This window comes from Geotrypetes seraphini, chromosome 2 (genome assembly GCF_902459505.1).
Source record: "Geotrypetes seraphini chromosome 2, aGeoSer1.1, whole genome shotgun sequence".
In the NCBI taxonomy this organism is placed as follows: domain Eukaryota; kingdom Metazoa; phylum Chordata; class Amphibia; order Gymnophiona; family Dermophiidae; genus Geotrypetes; species Geotrypetes seraphini.
In genome coordinates this window covers 248,879,608-248,906,690 of record NC_047085.1, presented here as the reverse complement: position 1 = coordinate 248,906,690, position 27,083 = coordinate 248,879,608, and the positions used below count along the sequence as shown (strand labels likewise).

Genomic DNA, 27,083 nt, shown 5'->3' with positions numbered 1-27,083 from the left:
AGATCCCCCGTGTGTTGTATGTGTTTTACAATCACACTAGAAAGGGAATTAACCTCACTGGCTCATGCTCCCCTCCTGCCCTGTTGTTAATCAAAAATACTTATAGTTCTTAAAACAGGGACTTAACTTTTAGATCCCAGGCAGGGGTTTGTTGAAAATAGGCAGTGAAAGTCGTTGTTACTCAATCTTTCCTGCTCTCTCTGCTAGTCCATTCGCCAACGTTAAGCTAGCTGTCCGTTTCGCCCTCAGGCTGCGTCAGGGCTGTGGACCAGTATAATGTTGCGGCTCTATGATTCACAAACTCACCACAGCAGAGAATCATAGAGCTGCAACATTATACTGGTCCACAGCCCTGACGCAGCCTGAGGGCAAAACGGACACATCAAAGAGGAAAACAGATTGCAGACAGATTAAATTCCTTCTTTGCATCTGTCTTTACCAAAGAAGATGCCACATCAATACCCGAAACAGTGAAAGTATTCAAGGGGGGGTAAAGGTAGCTCGTAAAAACTTGGTAAATAAATAAAATTTTATCCAAGTAGATTTCTTGAGTCTCATGAGAATCTCGGAGAGGGTGAGATCCAGAAGGCCTTGAGCATGCGCAGATCCTCAAGGCCCGGCAGCAGGCACTTTCTAACACCAGCAGCGCACGGATAAGGACAGGGCCAGTCAGTGGGGGAGGGGGAGAGAGGAGGCAATCGTGAAGGGAGGGAGCAGCACCGTTGGCCTCGGGGGGAGCAATACTGCCGGTTCCTGGGGTCAGGTCGGGGGTTGGGTGTCAACTCGGGGGGGGGGGTCAGGTATCTTCTCAGGGTCGGAAAAACAGTAATGTACTGAATACAGATCCCAGCAAACTGCAGAGAAGCATAACAGGAAGAACAGTAATGCACTAAACAAAGATCATTATAACCTGATTGAATTTTTTGATTGGATGACCAGAGAGCTGGATCGAGGACATATGCTAGATGTAATTTACTTGGATTTCAGCAAAGCCTTTGATACAGTTCCTCATAGGAGGCTGTTGAACAAACTTGAAGGGCTGAAGTTAGGACCCAAAGTGGTGAACTGGGTCAGAAACTGGCTGCCGGACAGACGCCAGAGAGTGGTGGTTAATGGAAGTCGCTCGAAGGAAGGAAAGGTGACTAGTGGAGTCCCTCAGGGTTCGGTGCTGGGGCCAATCCTGTTCAATATGTTTGTGAGTGACATTGCTGAAGGGTTAGAAGGAAAAGTGTGCCTTTTTGCAGATGATACCAAGATTTGTAACAGAGTAGACACCAAAGAGGGAGTGGAAAATATGAAAAAGGATCTGCAAAAGTTAGAGGAATGGTCTAATGCCTGGCAACTAAAATTCAATGCAAAGAAATGCAGAGTAATGCATTTGGGGATTAATAATAGGAAGGAACCGTATATGCTGGGAGGAGAGAAGCTGATATGCACAGACGGGGAGAGGGACCTTGGGGTTATAATGTCCGAAGATCTAAAGGCGAAAAAAACAGTGTGACAAGGCAGTGGCTGCTGCCAGAAGGATTCTGGGCTGTATAAAGAGAGGCGTAGTCAGTAGAAGGTGTTGATGCCCCTGTACAGGTCATTGGTAAGGCCCCACTTGGAGTATTGTGTTCAGTTTTGGAGACCGTATCTGGCGAAAGACGTATGAAGACTTGAGGCGGTCCAGAGGAGGGCGACAAAAATGATAGGAGGCTTGCGCCAGAAGACGTATGAGGAGAGACTGGAAGCCCTGAATATATATACCCTAGAGGAAAGGAGAGACAGGGGAGATATGATTCAGACGTTCAAATACTTGAAGGGTATTAACGTAGAACAAAATCTATTCCAGAGAAAGGAAAATGGTAAAACCAGAGGACATAATTTGAGGTTGAGGAGTGGTAGATTCAGGGGCAATGTTAGGAAATTCTATTTTACGGAGAGGGTAGTGGATGCTTGGAATGCGCTCCCGAGAGAGGTGGTGGAGAGTAAAACCGTGACTGAGTTCAAAGAAGTGTGGGATGAACACAGAAGATTTAGAATCAGAAAATAATATTAAATATTGAACTAGGCCAGTACTGGGCAGACTTGCATGGTCTGTGTCTGTGTATGGCATTTGGTGGAGGATGGGCAGGGGAGGGCTTCAATGGCTGGGAGGGTGTAGATGGGCTGGAGTAAGTCTTAACAGAGATTTCGGCAGTTGGAACCCAAGCATAGTACCGGGTAAAGCTTTGGATTCTTGCCCAGAAATAGCTAAGAAGAAAAAAAAAAAAAAAAAAAAAATTTTAATTGAATCAGGTTGGGCAGACTGGATGGACCATTTGGGTCTTTATCTGCCGTCATCTACTATGTAAAGCAAAGGACCTGTGATAAAGGTACAGATTGATTTCTATACTAGAATATCACCCAATAGTACTATGCAATGCTATAAAATGTTGCATATGCTAAATCGCATCCGAGCATATCCATTTTCTCTGTTCAGAGACGGAAAATGAAACTGAAAGACATGAATGTGACCTATGTAGATAGAATGCAGAGCAAGAACAGACCTAGAATTAAAAACTCATCTATTCAAATTTAGGTAGTGCATATTGATGTTCGAACATATAACCCTCTAACTTTAGACCGTGTACTGAAATCTTCGGTCCAGAGGCTTTGTTTGAGATAAACTGAGTAAAATTTAAAAAACATCCTTAAAAGGATGTAGTGGTTTCCTCCTCCTCCTCCCCTACAGCCACTCCCAAACCTCCAGGTTCCTTTAGAACAAAAAAAGGAAATGGAGTAAAGGGTGTTGTGGATAATGTCCATTAAACAATAGGAGACACACATATAGGGAAATATACTTCAAAGTAATTATAGGAGCCTCCTGGACTGTATTAACATTGATGGGAAGTTGTGTTTCAGGAAAAAAACCTGGTTGATCCTGCTGAAAAGATAAAGCAGAGAACTATTCTACTTTAATGGTTAATATAGAGAATGTCCATCGATAGTACACAAGCAAAAAAGTAAACACTGCTTGTTTTTTAACATGGTAGGGGAACTAACTAAAGAGGTTCTACACCCATGTTAGATCCCGCCACTTGTCTTTGCATGTTTGTATCCAGAGAACAGGAAAAAGACCACCTTATAGGCTCTACACTCGTAGGCAGTTGCAGCGTGGATCAATGCTGTTGATCCTAGTTAGAGGATAAAACAGAGAACCTTTCAGCTTCACTAGTTAACGTGGAGAAAGAGAAAGCCGATAGATAGTGTAACAGTACAAAGGCAGACACTGCTTCTCTTACTTTTATTTATTTTTTTTTTAAGCATAGAAGGGAATCTAACTTAACAGGCTCTACACCCATGTTAGATTCCCCCACTAGTTTTGAAACATCCAGACAACAGGAAAACAACCACCTTACAGGCTCTACATCCCTGGTGGATTTCTGCCACAACAGAAAACTGGATTCGGTACCTTGCAGCTCCAAAATGCTATGCTTAGGCAGGACCGGTACCGAACAAAGCAGTCTCTAGAAACAGGTTAAAAAGACTGAGCTGGTTTCTGAGATGTAGATGAAGCCTCATGGTATCCTGATGACAAAGCATCGATGTCAATGTAGAATCTTGATATAAAGAAAGGCATTGATGCTTTGAAGATGATGGAAGTTGTATGGGGAAGATCACTGTCAACGGGAACAAAACAATGTCTTTTGGACCCAGAATAATGCTCCAAGACAAGTGGCGAGGTCATCTGTGGAAAACATCAAATCCCCTTCTTATGCGAGTCTGCGCAGTGGAGTCAATAGTACTAAAGCACTGAAAGGCGTATGCAGCGCTGTACATTTTAACATTTTACATTTTAAATTTAAGTCCAAAAACTGTTGAAAATTAAGAAACTGGAGATGTAATGCTACCATGCAGAGCCTCGATGTGAAGAACTTCAGTGTTTTACTGGTATTCGATGTTCCAATAAAGAGAATCATTGACGGTGTCGATACTTTACGTGTTCAGTACCGCTCCAATGAAATGGAACATTCCCTCAAACTGCAGCTGATGTGATGCTCTGTCAAGAGTAAGCAGATCATAGTTGATGTAACCAATGTGAAGCAGTGGACAAAGTCATCGATCCTGGAACAAATATCGCTCACCGAATCTGAGCTGAGCAGGTATCAATGGTGCAGAAGAGACCTCAGAGAGGATGCATGCCCAGTAAGCAACCCAAGCTGCACAGACAGACAACACTGGCATTAATGTGAAGTTATTCTTCGACGATATACATCCATATCCCTGGATCTAGGAGAGGTACCATCGGCGCATACACCATAGCACTGTACCCTTGGATGAAAACCAATGTTCTAAATATGACAGACGATGACTTGAAGAACATAGATACTAACTAGAGCGACGCTCGAGGATAGACTCTGAAGCAGTACCTTGCGCATTATGAGAACTATGGCATTATGAGAACTCAGGCTAACTGGCACTGATGAGGTTACTGACACTGAAGTAGAGATTAGTCTACAGAAAAAGTGAATCTCCTACAATCTCAAAGCATGTACTGATACCTGACTGAGCAGGTATCAACAGTACCGCAGGGTAGAGTTCTACCGATGTAGAAACAAAATCAAGCCTTAATCAGCATCAGTGTCCATCAAGAAGGAAACACCATGACCATGCAACATCAATGGTATTAAAAGTGCCACAGGCGTCAAAGCGTGAGTGCCTGAAAAGGCAATGCGCTTTAGAATGACAACCTTTATCGTCCGAAAAGCCATACATTAAGAGGACTCAATGCTTAATGGCAGGGCTCTGAACACTGTGATACATCTATGTTGATAAAGGAAACTTGATGCTAATATGCCACTGATGTAACTTTCAGCACTATTTACTAGGTAACTTAGAATGAAGCCCACATTAGTATTATAATCAACTGAGAGAGTTATTCCTCACAGCATTTCTCCTTCATTCACACGTGTAGTTAATCATTCACTGTTCCTCAGCGGGCCACCATGCGCTCAAACAATCTCATTGAGCATGGCTTTACGCCCCCCCTCCTCATCGGAACCAGCGTGTTTTACTCTTATTTTAAATTTATTTAAAGTTTATAGTTAAAGTTTCAATACTTAAAAGTACTTAGCTTTGTGCTAGATGTTAAACCGGGGAGTTCTAGTATGTACCACCGACATGTTTCGCCCGTATAAGTTGCTGGGCTTTATCAAGGTTCATGCTCCCTGCAAAATATAAAACGGAAAAGCTAAGTTCCCACAAATAACTTTCCTAATTTCGTATAAAGTGATTTAAAAACCATTAAACCCCTACCTTACCTCATTTTACTTTCACCACCATAGCGTCCAAAACGGAATGGCGGTCTAATACGTTATCATGTGATTTATAGGATCCCGCCCCCAACGTCATCCGCCTTTCTTTATGTGGGGGGTGACGTCAGGGCACGGGTGTCCCAACCCAGTTTTTACATTAATCAAATACACTGAAATGTAAGTATCGTGTGGAGGACATACCCTGCCAACCCAGATGTAAAGAAGTCTTATATAACAGGAGTTTATATTAAAGAAGCCCATTCAAGTTCATTATTTAGTCCATAAGGGGTTACTGAATTTAACCGATAAATCCAGCGTTGTTCCAGCATATTTAATTTCTGTTCCCAATTTCCCACCAGCTCACATGTATCAATATGATCAATAATTCTCCATTTCAACTGGAAGACCTCATGAGCTTTATCCATGCAGTGTTGAACAATCGGGGCTTGTTCGACTCCTGTGTTAATCCTTGATTTGTGTTCATTCAGGCGAACAGATATTGCTCTCTTGGTACGCCCCACATACACAAGGTTACAAGGGCAAGTAATTATGTAAACTACCCTTGTAACCTTGTGTATCAATAATTCTCCATTTCAACTGGAAGACCTCATGAGCTTTATCCATGCAGTGTTGAACAATCGGGGCTTGTTCGACTCCTGTGTTAATCCTTGATTTGTGTTCATTCAGGCGAACAGATATTGCTCTCTTGGTACGCCCCACATACACAAGGTTACAAGGGTAGTTTACATAATTACTTGCCCTTGTAACCTTGTGTATGTGGGGCGTACCAAGAGAGCAATATCTGTTCGCCTGAATGAACACAAATCAAGGATTAACACAGGAGTCGAACAAGCCCCGATTGTTCAACACTGCATGGATAAAGCTCATGAGGTCTTCCAGTTGAAATGGAGAATTATTGATCATATTGATACATGTGAGCTGGTGGGAAATTGGGAACAGAAATTAAATATGCTGGAACAACGCTGGATTTATCGGTTAAATTCAGTAACCCCTTATGGACTAAATAATGAACTTGAATGGGCTTCTTTAATATAAACTCCTGTTATATAAGACTTCTTTACATCTGGGTTGGCAGGGTATGTCCTCCACACGATACTTACATTTCAGTGTATTTGATTAATGTAAAAACTGGGTTGGGACACCCGTGCCCTGACGTCACCCCCCACATAAAGAAAGGCGGATGACGTTGGGGGCGGGATCCTATAAATCACATGATAACGTATTAGACCGCCATTCCGTTTTGGACGCTATGGTGGTGAAAGTAAAATGAGGTAAGGTAGGGGTTTAATGGTTTTTAAATCACTTTATACGAAATTAGGAAAGTTATTTGTGGGAACTTAGCTTTTCCGTTTTATATTTTGCAGGGAGCATGAACCTTGATAAAGCCCAGCAACTTATACGGGCGAAACATGTCGGTGGTACATACTAGAACTCCCCGGTTTAACATCTAGCACAAAGCTAAGTACTTTAAGTATTGAAACTTTAACTATAAACTTTAAATAAATTTAAAATAAGAGTAAAACACGCTGGTTCCGATGAGGAGGGGGGGCGTAAAGCCATGCTCAATGAGATTGTTTGAGCGCATGGTGGCCCGCTGAGGAACAGTGAATGATTAACTACACGTGTGAATGAAGGAGAAATGCTGTGAGGAATAACTCTCTCAGTTGATTATAATACTAATATGCCACTGATGGCATATCCGATACTGGCCAGTCCCAGTTACTGGAAGTACGACTCCAGACCTATGTGTGGAAATAAATAATCAAGAATAGAAAGCTGATATTAATCAATAGTGTTTTCCTTCTTCCAATTTATAGCCCCAGAGCCAGAGACAATCAGAGAGGGCAAGCTGGGTTGGAGTAGAAACAAAGCCGAAAATCATCGATGATCACAGAGGAAGTCAGGATGGAAATTTGTGTGAAGGCCACTAAGTAAAAGAAGTTTGAGCAAAGTCCAAATTTTCTTTTTCCTGACTACTTTTCTTCATTGTTTGTTTTCAAAAGAAAAGTAGTAGAAGAGAAACTTGAAATACTTGAAAAAGATTTAAAGAAAATATAAAAGGGAAGGCAATTCGATGGATCTTCTTCACTTTATAGAAAATGAAAAACTGATGACCGAGAGCATAGATTAAATTACAGTTTTTGGTGGAATTCACTGTGTCATATGTATAAGATGGAAAGAATGTTAGCGTTGCAAAAAGGAAATTTTAATAAATTTCAGGAGGTTTGGAGACCATTAATAGAATACTGTAATAAATGAATAATCATTTTTCCCAAGCTGATATAATTGTATAGGGAAGGGGGGTGGGAGGAAGTTTAATTATAAATTGATGGGTTGGATTAATAAAGAACAATATATATATGTAATCACATGTGTAAGAATAGGGTTGGGAGGGAGGGATTTATTTTTAATTGTGAAATTACTAAGAATAGATACTCAAGTGATATTGTATAAGTTTAACTGTTAATATTTGTTGCACTTGTTGTTAGATGAAAAAATGAATAAAGAATATTAAAAAAAAAGAAAAAAGAAAATATAAAAGGGAAAGCAATTCGATGGATCTTCTTCACTCCATAGAAAATGAAAAACTGATGACATTGAGAGCTGGTGTCGGGTGGAAAGGCACTCACACATGCACGGTGTGGGCAGTCTAAAAGCTTGTTAAAGCTTAAAGTGATACTACACTTTCCACTGTCTGTACCGGGGCTACGTGGATGGCATCACCCACATGTGAGAATATGCTGCCTGCTTGTCTAAGGATAATAATTATTATTATTTTTATATACCACACTACCACAAACAGTTCAGAGTGGTATACAAGAGGAAGAGACTGTATACAGACAGTGATATTACAAAAAAAAAAAACTTTCTTTTTTTTTTTTAATAAATCTTTATTCATTTTCAAATATTACAACAAGTGTATAATAATCAATCAGAAAGATTTTTAACTAATCACTTGACAATCTTATTTATATTCCTCCAAATATATAAATATAAAAGAATCCCACCCCACCCACCCATATATTAATAATTAACAATTATTATCATTCATAATCCCACCCCACCCCTATATCTTATCCAATACTAAGATGTTTAAGATGTCTGATCATTAGAATAAATAATCAATGGCCCCCAAATCTTTTTAAACTTATGATAATTTCCTTGTTGCATAGCAAGCACCCTTTCCATTTTATAAATATGGCATACTGAATTCCACCAAAAAGTATAATTTAGTTTAGTGTAATCTTTCCAATTTCCTGTAATCTGCTGAATGGCAACCCCTGTCAATATCAATAGAAGTTTATTATTTGCAGAAATTGGGCTTTTAAATCTCATTGATGTACCAAATAATATAGTATTTACCAGAAATGGCCAAAAGAAACCAAAATACAAATATGAATACCAATACCGACAATAATGTAAATTACAAAAAAATTGGTATTAATGGTGATGATCTGTCCTTGAATAACCCTGGAGGTGATAAAGAAATTTACCAAATAATATAGTATCATATGAAAGGGCAACATGATTTTCTAACAATGAATTAATTTGGGATCAAATTAACTTCCAAAAGGCATTTATATAGGGACAGAAAAATATTAAATGGTCTAATGTCCCAGCTTCTAAACCACAATGCCAGCATCTATTGGACCTCGAACTATACAACTTCTGTAACCGAACTGGGGTCCAAAAAGCTCTATGCAACAAAAAAAAAACAAGTCTGTCTCATAGATGCTGCCCTTGTAGTTTTTATTCTACAAGACCAAAAACGTGGCCATTGAGAGGCAGAAATTTGGTGCCCAAGCTCAATGCTCCAAATATCCCTAAGAACAGTTTTTTGTTTTTTATTCAAATATCCATATAACAATTTATACCACTGTGCGGCTTGGTGACCCAAGAAATCCGCTTGAAAGCACAGGAATTCCAAACTATATTGAGAATTAAGAACTTTCCATCAGGGAAACCCTCTTGAATAGCCTGCTTCAACTGCAACCATTTAAAGCTTTGTGACTTATTTAAACCAAATTTATGTTGCAATTGTGAAAAACTAAGCAATGATCCATTTATAATCATATCATTTAAAGTCCATATGCCTGCAATAATCCAATACTTCCAAATGATTTTAAACCCGCCAATTTTGATCTTGGAGTTTACCCTAATGGATTAATTTAATGATTCGGAAATTGGATCTGGTGCTAAATTACTAACATAACGTAAGGTTTTCCATGTATCCAACAAAATTCTATTATCTTTATATTTCCTGGGCAAATTTATACTAATAAGATGAGACAAATGCAAAGGAAACAGGAGCCGCCATTCCAAGTACAACCAATCTGGTACATTTTCCATGAGATCTGGGAGGATCCAATACATACCCTGTCTTAGAATATAGGCTTGATGATACCTATAAAAATTTGGAAAATTTACCCCTCCCTCCATAATTGTCTTTTGTAGAGAAACTAAAGCGATTCTAGGTCTTTTACCCAACCAAACAAATTTAGTAAGGATACTATTTAACCTTTTGTAAAATGACCCCTGGAAAAAAATTGGTTATCATACTCATTTGATAACAAACCACAGGCAATATCATCATTTTGATCGTTTGAACTCTTCCCCACCAAGAAAGATGTAAAGGATTCCATTGCTCACACATCTCTTGTTATTTCCTTTAATAAAAGTTTTTCATTCTCCTTCACTGTGTCTTCTATTGTGTTTTTAATGGTAATACCTAACCCTCTTCTTTCCATATAAATGAGAAAGGATCAAATAAACCTTTGGTAAAGTGAACATTAAGCGGGAAAACTTCAGACTTACTCCAATTAATCTTATAACCAGAAAATTTTCCAAACTTCTCTATTAATTCAAGTAAACATGGAATGGTAGTTTCTGGATCTCTCAAATAAAGCAGAATATCATCCGCATAAGCAGAGAGCTTAAATTCCCAATTCGAATAAGGAATACCTCGTATCTCCTTTGCCTGATTGATGGCTATTAACAAAGGTTCCAGGACAACATCAAAAAGTAAAGGAGATAAAGGACAGCCTTGTCTAACCCCCCTTAGCAAGGTGAATCTATCTGACATACTATTATTAATATATAATCTTGCACCAGGAGAGCTATACAATGTCTGAATCATTTGAATAAAACCAGAACCTATACCAAACCATTCTAAAGCCTGATACATAAAAGACCATTCAACTCTATCAAAAGCCTTTTCTGCATCTAAAGATATCAGAAAAGCCGGGTCTTTCATGCTTTTTGTTAAATTTAGAGAATGAAAAGCTAATCTGGTATTATTTGAAGAATGCCTCTTAGCAACGAATCCTGTTTGGTGAGTATCAATAATAAAAGGAAGAGCTTTAGCCAATCGCAGAGCCAATACTTTTGCAATAAGTTTTCCATCCACATTTATTAACGAGATAGGCCTGTAGTTTGAAACCAAAGTTGAATCTCTGTTTGGTTTTGGCAAAACAATAATTAAAGAATCAGCCATAGTTCCTTTAATACAACCTTTATTCAGTTGATACTGATATAAATTTAATAGATAAGGCATAAGAATACTTTGAAATGATTTATAAAACTCAACAGTACCTCTGGAGTCTACAAAAAAAGCTTTCAAAATTACATTAACATGGTAAGATTAATCAATTTTTCCTGGAAATGATTTAGAAGTATGTTTACTACTCAACTGCTATGTTCACTTTAGCATGTAAACTCCCTTCTTACTAGTGCTGCCCGATTCAGGAAAAAAAATTAGATTCGATTCAGCCTATTGAATCAATTTTTCGATTTGATTTTCCTGCCCAATTGGGTGTTTTTTTCAAACATCCTGGTGGGTTTATTTTATAGCTTCTTCACCCCCTTTGCCTTCTCCTAACCCCACTGGCGCTGTGGTGTAAACAAAATAAACAACCAAAAAAGACTTTTCCTCTATCTCTTAAATCCTAGCTCACGTTTGCAGTCTAACACCAGCTCTGGCAGGATACATTTTTCAAATCTGACATATTGTAATCACAAAACAAAATAAAATTATTTTTTCTACCTTTTGTTATCTGGTCATTATTCAAATCTTGTTGGTCCCAGGCTCTGGTTTTTCTGATAACTTGCTTGCCAGGGTCTCCTTCTTTCTTCTTTCTCCATACTAACCATCTATCTTCTATCTCTGTCCTCCCCTTCCATTTCCTTTCCCTCCCCAGGAAATCTGGCATCTTTCCTTTTTTTCGCCTCCATCCATATATCCACCTTTTCTCAACTTTCATCCAGCATCTCTCCTTCCTTCCCCACCACCCCAGGGTCCACCATCTCTCCCTTTCTGTTCCTTTCATCCCTAAATCCCATTGTCCATCATCTCTCTCCCTCTCCTCTGTTTTTAGACCCATAATTTCTTCCCCCCAAAGTCTGGCATATGCACGTCTCTTTGAAACCACCTATTCCCTCCCTCCATCTACTTCTACACTAGAGCCCCCTCCCTTGAAGGTATGTCCCCCCCCGAAGGTCTACACCCCATCCCTGAAGGCCTGCCTGTCCCCCCTGAAGGCATGCACCCCACCCCTGAAGGTCTGTTCTCCTCCCCCCCCCCCCCGCAAGGACTGCACCTCCCTTCTGTGTGTTCCTCCCTGACCTCCCATGCCTCCATTTACCTGATTCCAGCAAGGAGCAGCATACTATGGGGTGGCCGGTGCCAGGCTGGCACCCGTTTCCCCGTGCCCCTTCCTCTCTTATCAAGCTCCCACCGCCACCATGGGGGTGGAGTGTGTCTGCTGGCTCACAATGTACTGCATAGCATTGCACAATATAGAGAACTGCTAATGACAGCTATCCAAAAAGTGAATCAATAACAAACCCATTTAAACTCACATTTCATTTGAAAAATTGAATAAAAGTCTATAGTTGAAAAAAAAAGAATAAAGTTCAAGGTATTACCATTTTACTTCTTTCCATTAATCAACATCTCCTCCCCCTAATAGCTGCTGCATTAGAATAGCTAGGGGCATTATATAGAACAAGGGTATTTTGCAGCATTTATTTTAAGTAGGAATGAAATCAAAGCACAAAAACAAACAAACACATAAGGTTGCAAATATTCCTATCCCCCTCCCCAATACTTATTGAATTTGGCAAGCATGCAGCAGAAGCAGTGGCCGCACAAACCCTTGAGCAGGGGCGACTGCGACAGCTTGACGTGGTCCTCGGGGAAGGAGTCCAGCAGGCGCTTGAAGAGCCGGCCCAGGTCCGAGTAGTTCCGGTGCAGGTACAGCTTGCAGAGATGATCGCCGATACTTTAGCGATCATTGCAGGTTGCCATAGGCCTCAGAAGCTGTTTTCCCCCTGCCGTGATCCTGCCTCTGATGTCAGGCAGGATCGCGGCAGGGGGAAGACAGCTCCTGAGGCCTATGGCAACTTGCAATGATTGCTAAAGTATCGGCGATCATCTCTGCAGGCTGCTCCCTGCTGGAATCAGGTAAAAAGAGGCGCGGGAGGCTGGGGGGAAGCCGGACACTAAAGCACTTCACGAGTGACCCTCCCCCCTTGCTGCTGATCCTGCTTTAGGGGGCGAGGATCTGTGGGGGTGGAAAATCCGCGGTTTGGCTTGTGGGAAAAGCAGTGTTATTGTGGCCGCAGATGAGAACACAATCAGCTGGGGCCCTTCTCCAATCTTCGGTGAACTGGGCTACAGAGACCATAAGCCCAAATCTGCCACCTCTGCCCAAGAAGTAAAAGCGCTGGATGGACTTTACAGTGAGCAGGTTGCCATAGGATACGTGTACTCCCTCGTGATTGTGCGAGATGAAAGTGAGCAGGAGCAGAGAAGTTGAAGAAAATGCCAGAGTATAATCCGTGCACGCTCTGATAACATCTGCAGGAACCAGGAACCCTTTAAAGCCTCTCGGCTTTCTAAACTGCAATGTGACATGAAGTCTTGCGAAAGGGATTTAAAAAAGACTCTCCTTCAGTACTTTTTCTTATTTTCGAGGTTCAAATATCATTTTACGCTGTTTTATCTACGTTGTAGCTTTCACCACACAGACAAAGAATCGGAAGGCTGATTTTTTTTGTTTTTGAATCGATTCACCCGAAATGAATCGGTGAAACGATTTGAATCGTGAATCGGGCAGCACTACTTCTTACTACTTTCTCTCCATGCCATAAGCACATCAGTCTCCTATGGGAATATTCCTTGATAATTGTACTATGAGTATTTTATTGCATGGCTGTTTTATCTATTTATTTGATATTTTTAAGTATGTGCTGAGTTTTAAGTTTATTATTACTTAAATTATTAATTTATGATTTAAATCTATTTATATGTCTGTATTCTAGTATTTGCCCCCGACGCAGCCATCCAGGCAAAACATGGCCATATCGGGTTCTTGTATTAATAAACTGCACTTCCCAACTTATTTGGCCTGTTTGTTGTATATCTCCCTATCATCACTTCCATCTTCCAAATCCTGCCAGTTGTCTGCTATTTCTTCAGACAGATAGCTTATGGACGGATTCCAAACTCCTCTTCCAGCAATAGTTAATCTGTATGCTCCATGAAGGCTTATCCAAAACAGAATAGTTACCAACTTCACAAAGGGTATCAGTATGCTGTACTTTCTGTAGCAGGTGGGTGGTAATATTTCTATTTGAATTGGAAAATGTAATTTAGCATCTTGATACTGTCTCACTGTTAATGAAACAGAGGATACAGTCCTGGAATGTACTGTATCTACAAAAAGGAGCACTTGCAAAGTAGAATTCAAACACACTCTGGGTGCCAGAGATCTAATAAGCAGCAGGATGAAACATTCAGCCTTCCCTTATAGTAGTCAGTACATGCCAGGGAATCAGAGAGCTGGTTATGTCTTTTCTTGCCTGAAATTAACAAATCCTCTTACCATGAATAAAATCCAGAAATCTGTTACAGCCATATTACTATGTCCAATGTGGGCATATAGGATGTTTACTCCTAACGTTACCTGTAAAGAGATGAGGAAATTTAATGGGAAGAATCACAGCTTCTTTAAGTGCTTCTTTGGCTCCTTCAAGACCAGCCACATCACTCCATTTTACATCGGGTCGTTCCATAACGATGGCACCTATGAATGATAAATCAAACACTCGTACTCTTTGGAAGACTAGTATCATGTTGCTCAAAAAGAATCCAAAGCCGAAAGACATTTCACACCTCTAATTTCTGAATGAAGTTAAAGACTCTAAAGAATAATATAAGGAAATATTAGGTTCTTACCTCTATAATCTTTTTTCTAGTAGACATACACTCTATTCCTGAACCTGTGGATAGTCAATCTCTTCTCTTGAGAACTCGTTTTTCATTGTTGCTATTTTGCATTTGTTGATATAAGCAGAATTGACTTACTTGCCATGAAGTTTCCCGTTCCCCTCTCTCTTGTTATTATCCTTTACAGATGTTCCTGGTTGCTGTAAGACTGACTGAGGTTACAGAGACAATGATGAGGTAAGATGGGGTGGGGTTTAAGTCTCTGAAGTTTGAGGCTTCCTATTGCAGATTGTAATATCGCTTATAAAAACGTTAAAGAGAACAGGCCCAAGAACAGAACCTTGAAACACACCACTGGTAACATCCCTTTCCTCAGAGCGATCTCCATTGACCACTACCCTCTGTCGCCTTCCACTCAACCAGTTCCTGACCCAGCCCATTACTTTGGGGCCCATCCTGAGGGCACTCAGCTTATTTATTAGACATCTGTGTGGAACACTGTCAAAGGCTTTGCTAAAATCTAAATACACCACATCTAGTGCACTTTCTCTACCCAATTCTCTGGTCACCCAGTCAAAAAAATTGATCAGATTTGTCTGACAAGACCTACCTCTAGTGAATCCATGTTGCCTCCAGTCCTGTAATCTACTAGATTCCAGAAACTTCACCATTCTCTGTTTTAAAAGTGTTTCCATTAATTTGCTTACCACAGAAATCAGACTTACCAGCCTGTAATTCCCTACTTCTTCCTTACTTCCAACTTTTGTGGAGAGAGACCACATCTGCCCTTCTCCAGTCCTCCGGTACCACTCCCGACTCTAGAGAAGCATTGAAAAGCTCAGTCAGCGGAGCCATCAGAACCTCCCCAAGTTCCTTCAGCACTCCTGAGTAGTTAGATAGATGCTAAATTTAAAATGTAAGAGAAGGGAAGTTGACTTTCTCTAAGATAGCTGACAGGCTTGTGCTTGGCATAATTCGACTGTTTTTCAGAACTAGCAGATGCTCTTTGGCCTATCTAATAATTGGCACGACCACATGTTTAAATTGAACCAAATGTAGCTGATATGTGCGAGAAAAAACAGGGCTGAAGGTATGACTAGATGTGAGGAGCACGGTGACCTAGGCCTGCGGTACTGTTGATTTTTGGATCGAAACGAACTGATCACATATCGCAATATTATCACAGATTATACTAGTTGACAATGGAATCTATCTAATTTTCAAGTTCAGTTGTATATGTTTAAAAGCTTTGAATGGGAGGATCCAAGATGGCGACGGTATAGGGACGCTGTGCGGAAGCTCCCGATAGTTTTCTCAAACTGGACATTCTTTCGGTATACAAATACGATTTCCTACCTTCGACATGCCCAAACGGAGAGGGAGAAGCGCCACTGGGGCCTCGCGTTGCCCAGAGACCTCCGTGTTCGGCAATATTGAAGAAATTATCAGGCGCATGCAGGGAACGTCGGCAGGATCAGGGCTACCCCCGCTGGAGACGCTGCAGGAGAACGGCGCGCAGCAGTCCTCCTTGGGGCTTGAAACTACCTTTAGCCCTGACAACCGAGCACCTCCCCCGCATCCACGAACGGCTAGCTCCCCGAGGGAGGGGGAACTTCCGGGAATCGGAGTGTTTCCTCCTCTAGAGGCAGTGGAGATCAGTCCGGGGGACAGAGATTCGGTTTCCCAGATTTCTCTAGGAAACCTGAATAAGGAATTCAAGGATACAACATCTGCGGGGGAAGGATTAGCCCAGTCTGGACAGACATTGGAAGACTTGCCAGTGGGTGAGCATAAGACTTTACATTTTCAATTTCCTCAGATAACTAAACCCCAGGAGGTAACATTGGACGCTCTGTGGGACCTGGTAGTTACTATTCCTAAAACTATAGCGTCCCAATTAAACCAAGTGGAAGAACGGTTTAAATTGTATGATAAAGACATTCTAGAAACACGGAAAATTCCCACAGAAAATAAATTAGATAGAAAACCAACAACAGAATATTAATTCCCAAAAAGTAATACAGGAGGCTTTAATCAAAGATAACACAAACTTAAGAAGGAAACTTGAGTCACCTGAAAACTCTACAAGAAGTAATAATCTTAGATTAATTAATTTCCTAAGATTATAACAGTGACTCCTAGAGAAATGATTACTCGCTATATGACAGAAATATTGGGAATTTCTGAATCTTTTATACCACCTCTAACTCAGGCGTATTACCTTCCTGTTAAAGATGTTAAAGAAGTAAATCAAGAGCCTTTGGATGTTACAGCTTTATTAGAATCCTCAGATAGGGAAGTAGCCACACCGGCAACTTTGCTTCTTTCAGTAGCTCTCACAATGGATAAGATATGGTTACTGAAACTATACTTCAAAAATAAATATAAAGAATTTTTGGGACTAAAAGTTCAAATGTTTCCTGATTTGGCCAGAGACACACAGAAGCGGAGAAAATAATTTCTTCTAATGAGACCAGCAGTAATAGCCCTGGGAGCTACTTTTTTCCTTCGATATCCTTGCAAATGCATAGTCCATTACAAATTGCATAAATTTGTTTTCTTTGAACCATCTCAACTGACAACATTCCTATCACTGTCAAGACTGGAGAAAGAGAAAGCTCAAGATGGATAAAGATAGACGACTGTTAGCACAGTATTAACTACAACTGTCTTTCTTCTTTAATTGATTACTTAAATTCCGTTTATTTTCAATCTTGGATCCCAAATAGAGGACTTGAGTGAGATTAAAGATACAATTATTTCTTGTTTTATATTATGTTTGGAAAAATCTTTTTGCTTCTTCAATTTTGCTTTTCTGTACAAGCTTATACTTGATTGTTATATTGAAAATTTATAAATAAATAAATAAATAATAAAAAAAAAGCTTTGAATGGACTATTGCCCAGTTATCTTTTTGACCATTTCAAATTAGTAAACAGAAAACATTTATGCAAAGTACAATTCTTTGACTTTCCTTCAGTAAATGGATGTGTTTATAGACAATTCTTTGGTAAAATGTTAGCGTACCAGGTAGCTATGTGGGAGAAACAAGTTAGCACGCACATATCATTTTCCACTTCCTGTTTGGCTTTTAGCAAAACGCTGAAAACAAATTTGTTTGGCAAATATTTTGATTAATTGGTTAGGATCACGCTATGTTGGTTAGTATTTCTTGATTTGTGAACCACACAGAACTGTGAGGTAGCTGCGGTATATAAGAATCTATGTTATGTTATGTTACATGTATCAACCTATCAGTTGCCCAGCGTAGTTTGCCTTTAACAGGACTTGTAGATCCCTTACCAGCCACACCAAATGCAGCACCGATTTTAGGTGGGTCCCAGCGCACTCAAGGCTATGCCAACTGCTGCTGCTTGAAAACTCAGGGTTGAGATGTCAAAAAAAGCTTTCTAAAAAGAATCTTTAAAGTTTAAAGAATCTTTAAAGTTTCTTTAATTTTTCTTTTTCCTCAGGCAGTAAGGGATAAAATTCTGCCCATTTTAAGGCCCACTTTTGAGCATTTCTCAAACAACAGAGTTTTTTGCTTGTCTCTATCATATAATCCACGAGTCTTTTTATAGGACCTACAGGGACCCTTGAGGAAGACAATAGTGTCAAAACAAGGACCAGGTTGGGTCCAGTTGTTTTCAGTACTTTAAGGTCCTAAACATTCTTATGTGGATTATCAAGTTGTTTTAATAAAGCCTTCATCTTGGACATCTCCACATGTTTCTTGTTTTGGTCACTTTAAAGGCATTCTACTAGGAAGTGATAAGACTTTGAATAATGAATTTGAAAAGCTTTGGTAGGACCTCTTGTGCCAAAGAGGATAGGATTTACAGAAAAGGAGCTTTCTAGTGGACGAATTACAGATACATTCAGAAGCTCAATCATCTTAGAAATTATAGATGTTAATTCCTCATTGCAAAAGAGATGGATCACTGTAGGATCATCTCCATCTTCAGCTGGAAGCTCACCTTACTCTTCCTGGTCTTTCTCCAATTCAGTTTTGGTTACCACAGACACTGCACAGTCTGATTCTGCTGTAAATATAATTAATTGGATTCACAATCATCTACTGCTTATAAACACTGTGAAGTGTTCTTGTGCCTGGTCAAAAGCTTTGTGAATTAACAGAACAAATTCAGGAGACAAAGGCAAACTTGGATCAAGAGCCTGCTCTGAACCAGTAAAGGATTTACAGACACTTCAGCAGCCGGTGAAAGCTTCTCCTGAAGTACAATATCATCTGCTTAAGGTATTTAACTTCCCCCAAGACCAGCCCAGGTACCCATTTATCAGATGAAGATCAGGCTACCTTTTTCACACATTTAACCTGGGAAAAATACAGACAGACACAGAAGCTAGTCTTACCAGAAAATCTGCACCACATGAGGAGGGAGGGACTCAGCCACCTAGGTACCCCTCAGGGCAAAGAACTGGCCTGGTCAAGACCCCTGTCCCCCTTATCTAACAGGACTTCAGATTGTTAAATCTCCCCTTGGTAATTTTTTTTTAATTTTAAGGAAAGTCCTCTATTGGTATCCTAAACCTATATGACAGAGTGCTGAAAAGGTCTCAGCCCAACCAACTTCCAAATTCTGAGCATTATTTTACCACTGTAACTGAAAAGAGTGTCATTTTATTTTGCAAAGTGCCAATCTGCAGAATCATATTGCTATGTTTTGATATTGTTTCAGATCATTGATTGAACCATGTCAACAAAAAGTGTGGAATTTTCAAGTGTGGAACACCGAGCAGCTATGAAGTTCCTATTCCTGCAGAAGAAAATTCCAAAGGAAATCCATGAATATGATGCAAATATTGCGTGACAAATGCCTATCATACTCCACAGTGAAGAAATGGTGTGAAAACATTCAGCATGGAGATGGGAGACCAAAGAAGCAGCAAGGTCTAGGAGGCCTCAAAAAGTGTCAACTCCTAAAATAAACGTTGACCATATCCATGACCTAATTTTGGCAGATCAGCAAATATCGACTAAAACAATTGCTGAGATATTACAGATATCCAGAGATTGTGTTGGGTGTATGATCCACGAGCAGCTGGGTGCCCAAATGTTTGAATGCTGATGAGAAACATCGAGTGGACACAGTTCCCAATTTGATTTTGCAGCATTTTCAGCGAGCTGATGCCAATTTTTTTGGAACGTCTAGTAACTTGAACTGCAAGGTAAAGGCGGAATAGAAATCACTAATGTAATGTAATGTAATGCAACTGTTAATCCTGAGACAAAAACAACAATCCATGCAATGGCGGCACTCAGGCTCTCCATGGCCAAGGAAATTTAAGACCCAAAATTCAGCAGGAAAGGTCATGGCCACAGTATTTTGGGATCAGGAAGGTGCTGTAATGACTATCTTTCAAGGGGCCAAACAGTAAATGCTGACTACTACTGTAACTTGCTGTGCTGATTAAAGGAAGCATTGAAAGAAAAAAAAGAGAGGGAAGCTGTAGAAAGGAGTTCTTTTTTTTTTTGCAAGACAATGCACCTGCTCACAAAGCTGGCAAAACCGATTGGATGTTTTGATGCAATTGGGGTTTCAGTGCGTAGACCATCCACCTTAATCACCAGATCTTGCTCCGAGTATTTTCTGTTTCCAGAAAATACTCGGAGTGATTCAGAAATGACTGCAGCAGCAAAGCAGTATTTCAGTGACCAGATAGAGGATTTTTTGGAAGGGTTACAGAAACACAATGTGCCAAGTGTGTTGAACTGAATATGTGGAATAACCTGTAAGTTTCAGGGTTCCATGGTTGGGATGAGAACTTTTCAGTATCTCCTCATATCTGAACTGGTCAGATTGCACTAATTTACCCACATCTATCATCTGCTGATTGGCTCAGGATTGCATAAGACACCTATAGTATTCTCTAAGTCAGTGTTTTCAGTCTCCACCTGCTGGTAGCAGTATATAACCCATTCATCTAAACAGGTCTGGAGAAATGCTAAGGAATTCCTTTACTCCCAAATCCTCCACACCCTCCCCCCCAAAAGAACACTGCCAAAGGCTTTGCTAAAATCTAAATATACCACATCTAGCACTTCTATCAATTCTCTGATCATCCAGTTAAAGAAATTGATCAGATTTGTCTGGTAAGACCTGCCTCTAGTGAATCCATGTTGCCTCAGGCCCTGTAATCCACTGGATTCCAGAAACCAAAAAGAAGCTAGGCTGGATCTCTTCAGACATGTAGTTCTATTTCCTGTGGCTATATGTTGTCCCCTACATTACCTGATGGAAAACAGAAAAAAAACCCATAATATCCGAGGCTGCATGATGCCCTTACAGGATTTCAGACCAGAATTATAGAATCTCATGTCTCCACAACCCAAAAGTTAACTAGTCTGGTAAGGATGCCAAGGACAGTGGAACTATAAACAGATCTCTATCGAGTGTTGAAAATTGGTTCACACTTTCCTCCTAGCTTTGATTGATACTGTGAAGCAGATTTCACAGATCACTTAGCATGGAATGCCTGAGAAAGCTGAAACCAAACATAAAATACTGAGTGTATACAGGACCATGAATACAGGACCATCTTAGGGAAAGATAAAATTGCAGAAAAACTTTAACATGTCACACTACATGAAATCATCAGACAATTTGTTCTTTTTTGAGCACTTGTGAGTAAGAAATTGCAACAGTAAGCCAGATGATACAGACAGAACAGCTTCAATTTGAAAGGACTCTACTCCTTAGATCTTGGAGTGGAAGCAAAACCCATTCTGGCTAAACTGCTAGAGTCCTGTACCTCTCCTAGAGCGAGCTCTCTATGTATAGAGAAAACTGACTCATAATCCCAGCCAAGACAGAATATTTTAAGCACAGGCTGCATGTTTAACAATTTGGCAATTGTTGGGAAGGAATTTGGATGAAAATGAAGTGCAATCTTATTTGGGCTAAAAATAAAATTATGTTAATCAATATCGATTCTATATGGTTAGATAGACTGGAAACAATGGGAGTACCTCAAAAGCAGCACAGTTGGTTCCTGGTTAAGTGGCTTAATACACAAACTATCCAGAAGGTTAGGAACGATTTCAGGGATTCATGAATTTTCTAATAAATCCATTAGCTTAAGGTGCATTAACTTCCCTCCCTCATTGCTTTTTGGCTTCTTGGGATACAGTTTCAGCAATAGCAATTCATTAGTGTAAAACCTTGCATATCGGTCATGGTGAGATACGCTGCAAGAATATTGTTGTCTCTACAAGTGACCTATATCTTGAAAGGCTGAAGAGCTCCCTGGGAAAGGGGATAGAAATGGCTTTTTACTTCAAAATCTGTTTCTGCAGCAATTCAACTCCATCTTCAAAAATAACTTTAGCTCCTGAAAGTTTTTTTGCCAGTTTGAGTTTGCATGAAAATAGCAAGTAAGTCAGATCTAAATGTAGTACAGTGGTGCCTCGCATAACGGACGCCTCGCACAGCGAACGCTGCGCACAACGAACTTTATGTCTTGATCCGTACAACGAACTTCGTTTCACACAACGAAGTCGCCCGAGCTGCATCCTTCCGCGCAGGCACTGCGCTTAACTGCCCTCTCTCCGCCTGGCTCCCTCTTGCCCCCCCGACTCCCCGACACGATCGGGGCAAGAGGGAGCTCAAGCCCTCTTGCCCCCCGACTCCCCGACACGATCGGGGCAAAAGGGAGCCCAAGCCCTCTTGCCCCGCCGATTCCCCAACTCCCCGACAATATCGGGCCAGGAGGGAGCCCAAGTCCTCCTGGCCACGGCGACCCCCTAACCCCACCCTGCACTACATTACGGGCAGGAGGGATCCCAGGCCCTCCTGCCCTCGACGCAAACCCCCCTCCCCCCAACGACCGCCCCCCCCCAAGAACCTCCGACCGCCCTCCCAGCCGACCCGCGACCCCCCTGGCCGACCCCCACGACACCCCCAACCCCCTTCCCCTTCCCCGTACCTTTCTGTAGTTGGCCGGACAGACGGGAGCCAAACCCGCCTGTCCGGCAGGCAGCCATCGACGGAATGAGGCCGGATTGGCCCATCCGTCCCAAAGCTCCGCCTACTGGTGGGGCCTAAGGCGCCTGGGCCAATCAGAATAGGCCCGGGAGCCTTAGGTCCCTCCTGGGGGCGGGGCCTGAGGCACATGGGCCCAACCCGACCATGTGCCTCAGGCCCTGCCCCCAGGAGGGACCTAAGGCTCCCGGGCCTATTCTGATTGGCCCAGGCGCCTTAGGCCCCACCAGTAGGCGGAGCTTTGGGACGGATGGGCCAATCCGGCCTCATTCCGTCGATGGCTGCCTGCCGGACAGGCGGGTTTGGCTCCCGTCTGTCCGGCCAACTACAGAAAGGTATGGGGAAGGGGGATGGGGGTGTCGTGGGGGTCGGCCAGGGGGGTCGCGGGTCGGCTGGGAGGGCGGTCGGAGGTTCTTGGGGGGGGCGGTCGTTGGGGGGGGGGGGGTTTGCGTCGAGGGCAGGAGGGCCTGGGATCCCTCCTGCCCGTAATGTAGTGCAGGGTGGGGTTAGGGGGTCGCCGTGGCCAGGAGGACTTGGGCTCCCTCCTGGCCCGATATTGTCGGGGAGTTGGGGAATCGGCGGGGCAAGAGGGCTTGGGCTCCCTTTTGCCCCGATCGTGTCGGGGAGTCGGGGGGCAAGAGGGCTTGAGCTCCCTCTTGCCCCGATCGTGTCGGGGAGTCGGGGGGGCAAGAGGGCTTGAGCTCCCTCTTGCCCCGATCGTGTCGGGGAGTCGGGGGGGCAAGAGGGCTTGAGCTCCCTCTTGCCCCGATCGTGTCGGGGAGTCGGGGGGCAAGAGGGCTTGAGCTCCCTCTTGCCCCGATCGTGTCGGGGGTGCCAGGGACCACACGGAGTCACCCACCGTACCACCCGATTCGGGTAAGCGCAGGTATCGGTGGGTGGCTTATTTGCGGGGGGGGTGCCTTATTTTACATTTTTTTCTAAAAAGGGGGGGCTGTCTTATTTGATGGCCCTGCCTTATCGGGGAAACACGGTAGAAAAAAAAAAAAAAAAAGAACAGTTAAGTCCCAGTTTTTGCCGCTGAGACTCTGCCCTCTCTCACTGTAAAATTAGACTCTACTTAGTCTGTCTTTAAATTTAAAAAATGTGTGTTGTTTTAAAAAACAATTATGTTTTTAGATGTATCTAAATAAAAATAATAACCAAAAATTTATCTTTTTTTATGTCATCTTAGCATATTTTATGCTGCAGAACGAATTATTTTTTTTTACATGTATTCTTATGGGAAAACGCGTTTCACATAACGAACGTTTCACATAACAAACTTGCTCCTGGAACCAATTAAGTTCGTTGTGTGAGGCACCACTGTACTAGTGATTTCTAAAGCCTCTCTAGAACACCTATGCAAGTATCTTCAGAAACCAAATGTGATGCAAAAAGGATTCAAGTGAAACATTTACCTTGAAGTTGATTCTGTAATTTCTTTTTTTCAGGGTTGTCCGATTCTCCTTCTCCATCACTTTCATTTCTGATTTAAAAAAAGAAAACTCGAGTTGTACGTTTTTCAAGGGTCTAGAAATGTGACAAATTAAACCAATGGTATTTTCCCAAAATAAAGTCTTATTTTATCTGACATTTCACAAAATATCAAATTCTGGGTAAAGTGGTAATTCACTAGGACTTTGATATTCCAAATGTCAGTAATTATTCTGTATACATATATTTATTCTTGGCCTATGAAAAATATATATGACTTTTTAGTGCAACAATTTCTAACCCATGAATGAGTCATTATCTACATATGCTGCAATACAGAAGTGAATTCTGCTAGGCCATTTAAACTGCTGATTAGATAAGTAAAAAAGGATAACACAGATGAAACTTAAGAACCAACATACATAGCGTAGATTTATATAATTTACATAAATACTATTGGGTTTTGTAAGAGAAAGAAATAGCGTCAGTAACTAAAATTGCTCTATAGGCAGATTCCAAGAATGATTCATCCTTTACACTCATCAAGTCTAGCCAATACAGGGATATATATGCACTAACTTTTTGTCATCCAGACAGCAAAAACTGCTAATTATAAGGATGCTATTAGATAAATCCCACCTTTTCACATATGATCTGAGGTAGTTCTGGCCTACTAGGGGGGGGAGGGGTTAGGAGGAGGGAATGGAGGAGGATAAAGCAACAGAACAAGTCAGTGTGCATGGAGAAAAAAATTACTGCAAGGGTCATGTGGCGCTGTTTTGGGACACTGAGCTATTGCTTAGTCTGTTTATGCCTAGAACCTGGTCGGGATAAGATGAGCAGAAAACTGAAATCATCTGATGTATAAAACTATTTTTAAAAAGTAGTTACTCAGCCACAGACAACGTCAGTGGGCCAGGTTTGACTTTATTTTAATTTATAAGTTATTTTTCAGGTGCTCTCTGCTTACATATGCTCCTACAAGTGCAGTCTTGTGTTCTACCAGCAGGAATATCTACTTTATTTCAGGACATCAAAAGGTAGTGTTGAAACTGAAATGGTTCATATGGTAACAGCAAGTAACGTGCCACATTCAACTCTACCCCTTCCAATTAAGCCTCAAACATTATTCAGGAATTCTTTTTACAGGGCTGGGGAGTGATGGCTGACCTAGAGGCAAGTGCTACACTTGCCTTACATATTTTTTGACTATTATGGAAACCAGTTTCCTGCAGCCCTCAAGGAACTGAATACTCCTGCTTTATAAAATCTTTACAAGCCACTTCTATAGTACTACATAGGCAGCACTCTAGAGCAGTGTTCTTCAACCACCGGTCCATGGACCAGTGCCAGTCCACAGAAATTTCCTGCTGGTCCACAGGGCCCTCGGAGAGGCTGCTTGCTGACCAAACAACTGTGAACACACAAGAAGATAGTGTAAAATCAATATATTAATTGTTATAATTTAGTAATGGAGTACCCTCAGTGTGATAGAGCAGTGAAAGGAGCAATACTCCAGCGCTTCACATCATGAGACAAGGACCAGCCAGTCCCTGCCCCCACACCATCATGGGGTTACTTCCAGGGTGTGTCATGTAAATCAAAAGAAGTGCAAAAAGTGCAAAATGAAGCACAAAGAAAACACAAGTGAGGTCAATCAAACAGTCTCTCAGATTTCAAAGGGGATAAGATGTTTCATCTCACCCTCTGTGAGCAGTTTTGGATTTTTCACCTACAAGCAGTGCAACCAGCTGGATTAAATGATAGCATGGAGTGGCACACTATAGTCTGATATACGTCCCGCCTCTCTCTGTTCTTGATTGGTGGGCTTGATGTATGACGTTTCCTGTCCTGGCTTTTTAGCGCGCAGATGCGCTCCTCTCTGTTATCTCCGCCCTCCCCCAGCCGGCTCGATGGTCTTCAGAGATTTGTAATCTTGGGTTCCTGAAGAAGGGATTTTGGTTCCCGAAACCAGGCTTGGTTGGACCTGGTATTCTGCGGATCTCCCTGTTTTTGGGAGACCGTTCTATCATCCGTTTTCTCTTCAGCTAAGTCGGCTTTTTGATTCTTGTGGGAGTTTTCTGGGGGAGGTTCTCTGAGAGACTGTTTGATTGACCTCACTTGTGTTTTCTTTGTGCTTCATTTTGCACTTCTTTTGATTTACATGACACACCCTGGAAGTACCCCATGATGGTGTAGGGGCAGGGACTGGCTGGTCCTTGTCTCATGATGTGAAGCACTGGAGTATTGCTCCTTTCGCTGCTCTATCACACTGAGAGTACTCCATTACTAAATTATAACAATTAATATATTGATTTTACACTATCTTCTTGTGTGTTCACAGTTGTTTGGTCAGCAAGCAGCCTCTCCGAGAACCGTGTGATCTTTACTGCCTCCTTTTTGGTATCTTGTTAAGTTTCTCTGCCAGGTTTTTGGAGTCTATTTTTGGTTATTGATCCACAGGGCCAGCAAGTGCATCAGGCCCAAAACAATGTTCTTCAACCGCCGGTCCACGGTACGATCGATGCGGCGTTATCTTCGAGCCAGCTCCCTCTTCCTAACTGATTCAGTGCACAAAGCCACAGGCAGTGGCTCCTACGGGCATCCTGCGCCTGAAGCGGAAGCCTTCTCTTTGACGTTGCAATGTCAGAGGGAAGGCTTCCAGATGAGGCACGGGACATGCAAGGTGCAATTAGTACTATTATGGGGGCGGGGTCTGGGGTGGAGATTGGGTAGAGTTGGATGGGGTCTGGCCCACGACTTAGCCCCGTATTCTTCAACTGCTGGTCCACGGACCGATGCCGATCCACAGAATAATTATTTTATTTCTGCCGGTCCATAGGTGTAGAAACGTTGAAAAACACTGCTCTAGAGCACAACTTAACGGTGTCAGGTCAAAACCGCGGAAGACAAAGGCGCGTGCCGACAACTGAGCACAGTGCGGAGGCGCGCACCGAAGAAAATAACTGTTTTGGGGGCTCCGACGGGGGTGTGTGTGGGGGAACCCCCCCACTTTACTTTATACAGATCGCGCCGCGTTGTGGGGGCGTTGTTGGGGGTTTGTAACTCCCCACATTTTACTGAAAACTTCATTTTTTCCCTAAAAACAGGGAAAAA

At 41.8% G+C, this 27,083-nt stretch overlaps 1 protein-coding gene across 1 annotated transcript in view; it reads right to left on the bottom strand.

Annotated features, from left to right (window-relative positions):
- The window catches only part of VPS4B (vacuolar protein sorting 4 homolog B), a 132,423-nt gene that overhangs the window by 65,469 nt on the left and 39,871 nt on the right, over positions 1-27,083 (bottom strand). Inside the window, exons 4-5 of the mRNA XM_033935302.1 lie at positions 23,951-24,018; positions 14,267-14,386 (exon numbers count right to left, since the gene is read on the bottom strand). Coding sequence (XP_033791193.1) covers positions 14,267-14,386; positions 23,951-24,018 — 188 coding nt within the window. The remainder of the gene's footprint in view (positions 1-14,266; positions 14,387-23,950; positions 24,019-27,083) is intronic.